This window comes from Xenopus laevis, chromosome 2L (assembly GCF_017654675.1).
Source record: "Xenopus laevis strain J_2021 chromosome 2L, Xenopus_laevis_v10.1, whole genome shotgun sequence".
Classification (NCBI taxonomy): domain Eukaryota; kingdom Metazoa; phylum Chordata; class Amphibia; order Anura; family Pipidae; genus Xenopus; species Xenopus laevis.
Genome location: NC_054373.1, coordinates 1,335,450 through 1,347,500, shown reverse-complemented (window position 1 = coordinate 1,347,500; position 12,051 = coordinate 1,335,450). Strand labels below are relative to the sequence as shown.

General features: G+C 46.5%; 1 protein-coding gene across 2 annotated transcripts in view; it reads right to left on the bottom strand.

Annotated features, from left to right (window-relative positions):
- The window catches only part of gsk3b.L (glycogen synthase kinase 3 beta L homeolog), a 49,734-nt gene extending 45,153 nt beyond the window's left edge, over positions 1-4,581 (bottom strand). The window contains 2 exon segments of one of the 2 annotated variants that reach the window (NM_001090283.1): positions 2,810-3,253; positions 3,300-3,440. In NM_001090283.1, coding sequence (NP_001083752.1) covers positions 2,810-2,897 — 88 coding nt within the window. In that variant the 5' untranslated portion in view covers positions 2,898-3,253; positions 3,300-3,440. 2 annotated transcript variants of the gene reach the window in all.
- Positions 4,582-12,051: the final 7,470 nt, after the last annotated feature.

Here is a 12,051-nt window from a genome sequence, read left to right as displayed (position 1 = left end):
ACAGATACATCCCAACACCGCAGCCTGACAATATGCTTTTTTGTGGCTTTGAAATCTTCCCAGCAATTCCCCAGGGCACCCAGTCCTCCCCCCGCCCTTCTGTGGCTTTTCCTTTTATCACAAGCACATTTGAGATTTCTTCCAGTGAAAAGCAGCAGCAGCCCCTCCGTGCGACCCGAAGCCCACAGTGAAATGTGCACACCAGATCCAAGGGCCCCTTTTCCTTGCAAGAAAGGAGGGGAAAATGACAAAGCTAAAAATAAAAATTCCGCAAGAGAAGCTCAGGCTGAATTGTTTGCATTCTCAAACCTGTTTTTCAGAGAGAGAGGGGGGATAATTCCGTACAGGCCTCATTTTGAAGGTTGTGACGCTCAGTTATTGGTGGAAATTCAGCAGAATGATTTCAGTATGAAATCACGGGATTTTGCATCATTAAGCCCCTCTCTCCAGAGCTCAGGGTTGGGGATGTCTCAGTGCAATTGTGATTGAGTGGCTGAAGGCAAGGAGAGAGGTGCCAGACGCAGGGCTCATGAGCCGACGCAGACTGTAATGAAGCACAAGCACAGGGCTAATGGTTCTTTCCAAGGGCACTGGCAGCAACATGCCCCATGAACAAGGCCTGTGCCACACAGAGAGTGGGTATGAGACATGGGCTACTTGTTTTGGTCTAGCCGAGGTGAAACAGGGTGTGGTTGCACGAGGAGTAGCCGCTCCATCCCGGGGCCCCACTACCATTAGCCACATGCCCGAGCCAGACAATAGTGAGCCAGGCCATGTATAAGTGGAGCTCAGAGCTCTGCGTGGGAACTGGATGTGGATATTAAGGTGGGGCTGACTCCTGTCTCCTGAGGACAGCGGCACATTCATGAGCAATGTATGAACCACTGCTGAGCCCAGACAGGGGCGACTGTGAGCGCTACTGCAGGGTATCGGGGTGATAACGGCCCAGGACAATCCTCATGCTAATTGGGCTGCTGTAGTATTTAACCATTTTAGTACCGTACAGCAGCACCCACAGCTCTGTCTGCTAATGGTGCCCTGCCAACCAACTACACCAACGGGTGAGAGACCCAGGCTGGACCTTCTGTAGCTCAATCTACAGCCTGGATGACTGGCACTGGTCATCAACATCATCAACATGCCCACATCTCTCTGCACAACGTCAATAGGAAAAAGCTGTCTCACCACTTCCCACTGACAGAACAGATACAGGGCATTATATATGGGCAACAGATACCTCAATGTCTGCAGCAGCAGCAAGGCACAGTACTGCAGTGTATCTCACACCTCTTGCACATGATAGGGGGCCTTCCTAAAGGACAGTTACGGGGAGATTTGGGGTGAGTGTTTATTTGTACCCTGGGTACCCCTGGAACTATAGCAGGGTGACACCCCAATGTTTCTATATATCTGTAACCTTGTTATGAGCTAAGGGGGCCCAGCCTGAAGGCCAGTTAGGGGGAGATTTGGGGTGAGTGCTTATTTGTACCCTGGGTACCCCTGGAACTATAGCAGGGTGACAACCCAATGTTTCTATATATCTGTAACCTTGTTATGAGCTAAGGGGGCCCAGTCTGAAGGCCAGTTAGGGGGAGATTTGGGGTGAGTGCTCATTTGTACCCTGGGTACCCCTGGAACTATAGCAGGGTGACTGTTACCCCAATGTTTCTATATATCTGTAACCTTGTTATGAGCTAAGGGGGCCCAGTCTGAAGGTCAGTTAGGGGGAGATTTGGGGTGAGTGCTTATTTGTACCCTGGGTACCCCTGGAACTATAGCAGGGTGACACCCCAATGTTTCTATATATCTGTAACCTTGTTATGAGCTAAGAAGGCCCAGTCTGAAGGCCAGTTAGGGGGAGATTTGGGGTGAGTGCCCTGGGTGCCCCTGGATCATTATGACGTTCAACCATTGGTAACCTTAATATACTTTAATATGGATATATTGAAAGCTGAACTACCCAACATTCGGGACCATACAGTAGGTATATCTATGGTAATATGTCAAAACAACTGGACTTGCTGTATTTTTCTTTTTCCTTGAAGACGTTTCGCTAGTCATCCGACTGGCTTTCTCATTTCCGAACTGAAAAAGCCAGTCGGATGACTAGCGAAACATCTTCAAGGAAAAAGAAAATATAGCCAGTTGATTTGACTTATTACTGTAGATATACCATGACCTGGATGAATGAGAATGGTCCCACACATACATACAATAGTTAAACCTCAGTTCTACATGGCACAGCTCTTACCATGGAACCACTTTAAGTAGAAGGGGCTGCACTGAACGCCCCAAACAGGTGCCAGGCCAATACATTTATATTATAGGCTTCAATCTCCAGCTTAGTGAGCCCCAACATTCTCCAGTGAGACGGTTTGGAAGCTTCACATATTTTGTGGGTCTCCATCACTGTGTAATGACCAATGTGCCAAACACCTACCAAAAACCCATTACCCATGTGCAATGGATTTCCAATATGAAGTTTTGAATACCACAGAGCCCAAATAAGCTTTGGACAGGAGCCCCTGCACCGACTCGTAGGAACGGGTGTCCTTGCCAAGCTCCTTATTGGCAACTGACTGACATCCCTAATCCCTGACTGGCAGCTCTGTGGCGCTCCGTAAAATCCAAAAATAACTCCTAAATGCACGAGGCCTATACGGTATTAGGGACAGTGTAATTGAGCTAATTTAGTGGGGTCGGTGCATCTTTATTAGGCACATTTCCCTTTATTGTACTACTTCAAACAATCTAGCAATCTGGGGGGACGACAGGGTTGCTGGGAGTTATAAAGGGATGGGATACTCACGGCTGACTTTCATGCTGCCAAAAGATGACGGCTGTTGCACGGGTTTGCAGCTTTCTGCAAAGGAAGTGGTTCTCGGCCTTCCCGACATGATTCTCCGGCTCCTCCCTCACCTCCTTCTCTTCTAGATCAAAGCCAGATGGAGGGCAAGAGCATCAAGACCCCAACGCACAATAAGTTTCTCAGCCCTTACACAAAGGGTCCCTCTCCCACCACCTTTGTATTGTCACCTGTCCCCTCCGCCGGTCACTATTTATAGACCATCCCTCGGGCTCCTTCTAGTCGGGGGGAGACACAATATGGCAGCAAAGGGGTCAGAAGGCCATGTAGCAGAGAAGCTGAAGCCAAGAGTCTTAGTGACAGATGCAAGGGCCACAGGATTGTCACTGCAGGGGCCACAGGATTGTCACTGCAGGGGCCACAGGATTGTCACTGCAGGGGCCACAGGATTGTCACTGCAGGGGCCACAGGATTGTCACTGCAGGGGCCACAGATGATGCTCAGGGTGGCACAGGGCTACTGTTTCTTTGTGATGGGAATATTGGGTGCAGGTTCCAGGATTGGCCCACAGATGGGTGAGGGACCAGTGTAAGAGCAGCTTCCAGAGAACAGTGAAGATGTTGCCCAAAGCTTGTGCCTGAAGGGGCAATACTTGAAGTATGAGGGGCAGTTACAAGCAATGATACTGCACTACAGGGAGGGTAACGGGCAGCTTGTAGAGGAAGGATCCAGTAGCTCAGCTTATATGTGGTCTCAGGAGGGGGAGAAGGACAGTTCCCCCAGTAAAGATTTGGTTTTACCCCAATGGGCTGCAAAATGTTGCTCTTAATGGGGGTTCAGGGAAAGGTTCCACAGGCAAAGCTGAAATGTTGCCCCAGGGGGATAATGAGGTGGGTGGGAAGCTCACTGCTCCAGTGGGGTATTAGTGGGGGTATTAGTGAGGGGGTATTAGTGGGGTATTAGCAGGGGCAGGTGGAAGTCTCAGGGCTAATAAATTGCCCAGGTAGGTGAGTCAGTGGGCAGATTGTGCCCAGAGGGTAATTATGGAGGGGCAGGTGGTGCCTCAGGGGCAAGAAGGGGTCAGTGGGGGCAGGAGAGGGTCAGAGCAAGGGGAGTTGCCCCACAGGGGGTATTATCAGGGGCAATTGGGGTTTAATTCCGGGCACAGGCCATGGTTCCTCCTCACACTCAGCAGCAGAGAGAGAGCCGGGCGGTTGGAGTCAGGGCCGGGGCTCAGTAACAAATCAGCGGAATTCGGTTCCCGTTGCGCCTCAGCTCGACGCTGTCCCAGAATCCCTCGCGCGGGGCTGTAGGATGAGGAGATTTCCCCCGTGTCCGGTAACCGCTTCCTGCTCGGTCTCTTTCCCTTTGTCACTCTCCGTCCGACTGACCGCATTTGCCAGTCGGTCTTTTTCCCCGCAATCCTCTCCTCCCTCTCTGCTCAATGACGTAGCTCACAGCGCGGCCAAGGAGCCGCACGCAACCAAAACTGCGTAACTCTGCTCTGAGAATACGGGCAAGAGAGGGGGCGGTCTCTCATTAGTTCCTACATGACGTTCTGCTCTCGCCGCGCCCCGCCCGCGTCACTCACCAGCCCGTGGAAACCAATCAGCTACAGGGAATACAGAAAAAGGGGGGGTAAAGGAGACGACGCTGCTAACCAATAGTCGCTCTCCTCAGTCTCCACTCAGCGCTACCCCCTCCTTTCTCAATGGCTGACGTATATAGATACCGCTTTATGATTGGCTATCGCATTACCAAGCTTCTCCAATGTGAGTTTTGTTTTCGCAACCTCCGCCTTCTGTCATTGTCTGCTGGATTTTGATTGGTTGAAGAAATGTCTGTCTTCCTACCCCGGCCCAGACTCCAGATAAAAGGCGAGGCGAGGTAGGAATAAAAGACGATCGTCTATTGGTCGTTAAGGAGCAGCTGGTGTTGCAAGAAACGGGCGGAAATGGGCGTTGTCAATCCCTGTTTAAGACACCGGAAGTATGACCTTTAACACTGAGCTGCATAAAATGTGTGTTTCTGTGGTAATAACTAGGGCTGTTATGGAATAGCTGAGGTGTGTTTAGAATGAAGTCTGAACCCTGGTTCATGTTCCTGCTCGAGGCGTTCAGTCAGAGTGTGGGAAGGGGAGACTTAGGTTCAAGCCCTCCATTATATAAAGCTATAATTCAAGCTGGAGTTTATTATGTCTGTGGTGAATAATATTGGGAGGTGCAGGTGAGCTCCTGTGTTACCTTCTCATGGTGGTGGTACAATTGCTGTTCTGGACACTTTGTTCATTGGACTGTGGGGTCTGGACAGGCTGCACCATCTCAGGGGCCCCCACCCATCAGCCTCCCGCCCAAATCTCCACACCGACAACTCACAATACCACACGTACCTTGATTTTTCCTATTTGGGGGAGGCCGAGGGGGAGCACCTTTAGTCACAGATGAGGGTCTGGGTCACTGAGGCCCAGCATTTTGTTCTTCCAGGTGTCCCGCCGGCCTAGTCCGACCTTGGTCGCTGTCCTGTAGTGGTGATACACTGGTGCCGGTAAAGCTGCATTGCTGTACCTTAGTCCTGCTGCAAAGTTGTGTGGATGAAATAACTTCAATCCAAAGGCTGATTTCAGGACAGAGGTGTAGTCATTTAATTACCTGAGAAAAAGTTGTGAGCAGAGACTGTTGGCTGTGGGCAGAAAGAGCAACAGAGACTTGGACTTTTCAGGTGCATGGTTGTAGACCTTTATGGACTCCTTCTTGAAGGAACTGTCCTATCTGTAGGATCTCAGTGTCAGGGAAGTCCTGACCAAGGAGGAAGCTTCAGGACAAAGTTCAAGATCACCAGAGGAATCAAGAGTAATCGTCGTCAGAGTTCCGTCAGAAGTTCAGTAGGCAGGCAGCAGTGATCAAAGTCAGAAGGTTCAGGCAGAGTCCAAAGACCAGGAAAACACTAATAATCAATTTAGGAACACCAAGGAATACTATCTAGCAATTCCTATAATCACGCATTGAACCCGTGACCTGGAAGTCCTTCTATTTCCAATTTTTGGACCAGGCGTGTGACGTCATGCAGATGTCAAGAGACGGGAGAGCCAACGGGCGCTCCTGACACTCGGCACAATCTGGTGATGCCTGTTGGTTTACCCACCAGTTGGAACAGTTGTTCTAAAATCAATAGTAATGTGGGAAAGTTCTGGACGTGAGAAGGGTTTGTGTAACTTCCTGCATTAAGTTCTTTACTACAACATTGAGAGTTCAGGAGTTGGAGAGAGTCTGAGTCTGCCGAGCTCTGGAAAGTAGTGTTTCCTGTGGAAGACTCAGTGACTGGGCTCCATGACCTCTAGGCTATGTTGGTCTGATTTCTAGTCCCCTAACTTCTTCCTCTTTTCTGATTACTCTCTCAATTAAAGGAGCAGGCAGGCAGATTTGTGCAGGTGAACACTCCATTTCATTGAAATCATCTTCATCATTTATTTATATAGTGCCGACAAGATACGCAGTGCTTTACCTTAGTTATAACAAACAGGGAATAAATGGAGGATAACAAACAAGGGTTACAGAGTACAATAGGATTAGAGGGGCCTATAAATTAGAGTTTACAAAGTAAAGGTTAGGGTACAATTGAGACATTAGGATTTTAGAAACAATTCTGTGATTTTTAAAAAAAAAAATTGTGATTTTTGATACAGCAATGATTGATTAATTAAGGTACATCGAATAGGCCTCTTTAAACAGATGGGTCTTTAAGGAGCTCTTGAGAGTTTGGAAAGAAGGAGAAAGTCTGACAGCTTGTGGCAGAGAGTTCCAGAGAAAAGCAGAAGCCTGAGAGAAGACTTGTAGACGAGAATGGGCAGAAGTGATGAGAGGAGAAGTGAGGCGAAGATCAGAAGCAGAGTGAAGGTTGCGTGAAGTAGAGTATTTGGAGATCAGAGATGAAATATAGGGAGGGGCTTCATTACTAAGGGCCTTGAAAGTGAGTGTTAGTAATTTAAATTTGATTCTAGAGAAAATTGGGAGGCAGTGAAGGGACATGCATATGGGAGCAGCTGATGTTGAGCGGTGAGATAGATGAATGAGTCTAGCGGCTGCATTTAGAACAGATTGGAGTTGTGAAAGGTGACTTGTTGGAATACCTGCGAGGAGTAGTTTGCAGTAATCAAGGCGGGAGATGATGAGAGACTGAATCAGTGTTTTAGTTGATTCTGAACTGAGATATGGTTGTATTCGGGCAATGTTGCACAGTTGAATACGGCAAGATTTTGCAAGCATTTATATGTGTGGTGAAAAAGACAGATACGAGTCTAGGATAACTCCTAGGCAGCCTGTGTGGTGAAACTAAAGGTGGTGTTGTTTACTGTGAGTGATATCTGAGGGACAGGGGAAGATCTTGGAGGAAATATAATGAGTTCTGTTTTGAAAGGTTCAGTTTCAGGTGGCGCTGTGACATCCAGAAGGAGACAGCAGAGAGACAGTCTAACTTGGGAAAGGACAGAATTAGAAAGATCAGGAGTAGACAAGTAGAGTTGGGTGTCATCAGCATAAAGGTGATACTGAAGTCCAAACGACTGAATACGTTTTCCTAGCGAAGTTTTATAGAGCGAGAACAGCAGGGGGCCTAGAACAGAGCCTTAAGGAACTCCAACAGAGAGTGGGAAAGTAGTAGAAGTAGAGTTAGAGAAGGAAACTTTGAAGGAACGGTCAGACAGATAAGATGTAAACCATGAAAGAGCAGTGTCCCGAATGCAGCTGAGTATAGAATGTCTAGGAGGAGTGTGTGGTCAACTGTGTCAAAGGCTGCAGAGAGATCTAGAAGGATTAGAATGGAATAATGACCTTTAGACTTTGCCAGTAGAAGATCATTGGTTACTTTGGTGAGTGCAGTTTCAGTTGAGTGTGATGGGCGGAAGCCAGATTGCAGGGGGTCGAGAAGGGAGTTGTGAGTGAGATGCTGGATCAGGCGTTTGTAAACAAGCCTTTCTAGTAATTTGGATGCGAATGGAAGAAGGGAAACCGGACGATAGTTAGTGGGAGAGCTGGGATCAAGGGAAGGTGTTTTGAGGATAGGAGTGATTAGTGCTTGTTTGTATAATGATGGAAAAGTACCAGTAGAGAGTGAAAGGTTAAATAGGTGGCTAAGTGCAGGAGAGAGTGTATCAGAGAGTGTATCAGATATCTGCTAATGAGATTACTGACTAAAGCTGGCCACAGACGCAAAGATCCAATCGTACGAATCAATGTACGATCGGACTTTCCCATCTCCCGACCTGCCACTAACCATTCAGATCAAAGTCTTACCATTCCGACCAAATAAAGTAGTTAAAGAACAGATCAGCCGATGTTCTGCCCCTGACAGCAATCGTACAATAGACAAAGCTAGTGACCTACTGAAAATCGTACGATCGGCAATACACGCAGAGATATTACCCGCAGCTGACAGCACACACGTTCCGAAAATCATACGAATCCTCGATTCGTACGATGAGATCTTTGCGTCTATGGCCAGCTTAAGTGTTGTCTTCAAGATTGTTGGTCCAAAACTTCATTGTTCTAGAGACCGATATTGAAGTAATAGAAGCTTGGCATAAAGGAGCTGCAGCCATGAACGATCTTCTTAGAATTGTATCAGATCTTCTTTTCGTGGGGTCTGTTAAGACAGGAACCTCTGGTTGGGGGGGGGGGGGTTGTGGATTTGATTTTTGTGTGGGACAGTGGAATTTATTTACTTCAGCTCATCACTTTTAGAGCCAGAAAAAGAAGAGGCTTCACCTCAGTCAAATTCATTTTAAATGTAGTCAATGATATTTTCATAATCTTCTGCGGTAGATGTAGTAGGTGAAACAACTTTGTGTCTTCAGATGGTTGAGCCACCATATTTGTGCACCTGTTAACAAACGTTCATTTGATCCTAAGACACAGCTGATCCCATACATGGGCTACAGAAGCTGTAAGGGTGCTCATCAGGCAATGGCTGTTCACATACAGAGTCTGTGTTCAATTTTTTACAGAGACCAAGACATCAGGTGAGGAACATTTAATTTGTTATAATATATAGACATTTAGAAAGCATGGGCGAAAGTCAGAACCAGGAGATCCCAATGGAAAAGCCTTGGGCAGGATTTGGGCAAGCTTGAGCATCTGTACCATTCAGGAAATTGGAATTTAAACTAAAAAAGGTGAATGGGTACTGACATGATACCACAGCATCAAAACATGCACACCCCCATCATCATGGCACAACGTGCTCAGGACCAGCGTGCTTTCATACCTCTTAGGACACTGGTCCCTAGTCACCCAGTGCACCTTATATAGCCAAACCTGGTACCGAATGTACCAGTGCATTAAACTCTTTTAGATATAGAAATGTGCTTTAAAAAGTTGTGTTTATTGAAAATGGCTGCAAAAATCCTACTAGTCCCACCCATCTCTTCCACTTCCCGCTTCCTCCATTCCCAGGCTGTACAGGGGAGCTGGCAGCACTCAGCAAACTGCACTGTAGGATAGGAACCAATCAGCAGCTAGGCTGGGAATTGAAGCCAGTCTTTGTGTGACTGCAGGGCTGTGATTGGCTATCCCCCACCTACTGTTCTTTTGGCAGGGACCGTTAGGACAAGTCCACTCTTCATTTGAAACAGGGACCAGAGAACATCTATGGGGAGCTCAAATAAAGGGGCTAATTTTGAAGACAATATTAAATGACAGCACAAAGTAAACCTAGCACCATATAGTATACATTATTGCCTACAAAAAATTTTTTTTGGGGGGGGGTTCATTTATCCTACATGTCTCTTAATATAAACAAAAGAAGGGGGTAGCCTATTTTTTGGATAAGCTTCCTCTGACACACCCCCGTATGACATGCATAAGTCTTTAGGGCTTATTTATGAGCACAAGAGCAAAATTTGGATCCAAAAGACAATTTAAGGGATTGTGGTGCATTTGTTTTTTAATAAGCAACAACATATTGATCAAGCACAGAATCATCTGTCTTCTTATAAAATTTAACATATTTTACTTAAAACTAATTTACGATCAATAAGGATTACTTAGAACCCATCTTCTCTGATTCCCAAACAGGAAAATATATGGAAATGAGCTGACTATAATTAACAGTCACCCAACCGGTTTCATTCCAGGCAGAAATCCAGCTGTAAATACAACTTGGGGCAAATGCGGGAAATCAGATATTATGTAAAATAAGGACTGATCCAAACAGACAGAATGATGCACACTTCCTGTGCTGACATACCAAAGGATGATCAATATAGTAGCGGCTGCTTACTCAGCACATTGCTAAGATATATTGGGTTTTGGAGAGCTTTTTGCAATTACTCATATAGTGTATAATCTAATTGCTTCCTGTGTGTCATCACACGGCCCATACTTGTTCTTCACGATAGAGGGGAGAGACCGGGTTCGCGGTTGATTACACTCCCTTAGCTGAAGGTTTAGGATTGAGCACCTGGGCTTCCTTGTGACTTTGGGCAAGTTATGGATGCAATTTGTTAAGGGTTCTCCTATATCTCCTATATCATTTTGTCCTATATCAATTTAGTTGTTTCTAAGGTTACCAAACGGGCAGATCTTTTCCCAATATGTCCACCAAAGGCAGGGAGATATCAGGCTAATCCAATCGTTCAGCCCTATGGCAATCAATCAGATTACAACTATGGCATGAGGCGTCAACAGGACAAGGACCACATCCACTAGCCAATGTGGTCCTTGATGGCAAGGGATGATCAAACCTGCCTGATCAATATCTGCCCGATTTTGGGCCAGATATCAATCAGGGAGGCCTGTTAGAAAGCCCAAAACACCTGGAGATAAGGTCTAAAGGATCGATAGCAGCATCTTAAATCTGGCCGCCTTTATTAATCTGAGGAACAACTTCAACAGGTTTCATTTTGGCACTTCCCTTGGACAGAGAAGGTTCTGATTTGATATGTTCTAACATTCTGGAGGTCAATAAAATCAGGATTTGCAAAGAAGTAATTACTAGGAAAACCTCAAAAGCCAGTGCCACCCATGAGGTACACTCCAGTCTCTTATTACTGGACAATACCCAAGCACAAATACTAGAGAGGACTCACTGGCAGTTCTGCACCCAGATCCCACCCTTGAGGTGCATTTCAATCATTCGTTATAGGATGATTCCTAGGCACAAGTACTAGGGATTACTCACATAGCCAGTGCAACGTTCAGGTCCCATCCATGAGGTAAATCAGTGGTATCTTATTCCCTGTTGCTGTATGCTCTTGCCCGAATGATGGCTCCAAAAGCTTTATTTAGTTGCTCGAGAGGGTCGATGGGGCACCAAGCAGGATTTGAAAACAGGGATTTTAACAGGGTCTGACACTGTAGTCAGATGAATAGCAGTCCAGCAATGTGTATGGTCCTATCAGGTGTTTGCTCCATCATGGGCTTAAGCTGTATGTTAAAAGATCTGCTCGCTACTAGGAGCTGGGTGTAGTCAGAAAGATCAAATTGTTTGTACTCCACCAATAATCAGATCCCAACAGTGACTTGTGCTAACCCCTTTGAAGAGGACAACAGTCCAATGCAGTTCTTGGCCAATTTTAATACTTCTAGCACATTGACAGACCATCGTGCATACATGGGCCAGTAAGATGACAATTTACATTAAGTTGTTAGCTTATATGGGTCCGTGTATGCTCACATTTAGACGAGCTTGAATTTTTGGACTCGGCCACGTTGAAATTGTGGCCCGAGGTACTGGTCCCTTCTGACAGAAAGTTAAAAAATCTACTGCCATCCCTTCTATCCACCTATATCATTCTTCTTCTGCATCAGCTTTGTGACCTGTCCCTTTTAATAATGCATTTCTTTAGCTTTTGCAATATACATTACTTGTGCCCTTGGAGGTTCTAGGGCCATGTTGATTTGGGCTCTCGGGCCACACGGGAAGATTCAGGGAGATTGGTCGTCTGGCGACTAATCGCAGCGTCTTTGAGGCGACTAATCTCCCTGAATGGCACCAGGCAACTAATCTCCCTGAAATCTTCCCGTGTGGCCTAGCCCAAGAGGTACTGTTGCTACCTCACTAGTAAGGTTACAGTTGAAGGTATAACTGCCTGCGGCTGCAGAACTATATATACCAGGCCACATGCCGTAATCTCTGATGGTTCCTGTGTGGTTCAGAAGTTGCACATATTGTCCCATGCTCCCTTGCCCCGGTGTCATGTTGTCAGTTATGGCAGAAAGTTTGGGGAGACTCATTAGGGAACTGTTAATATG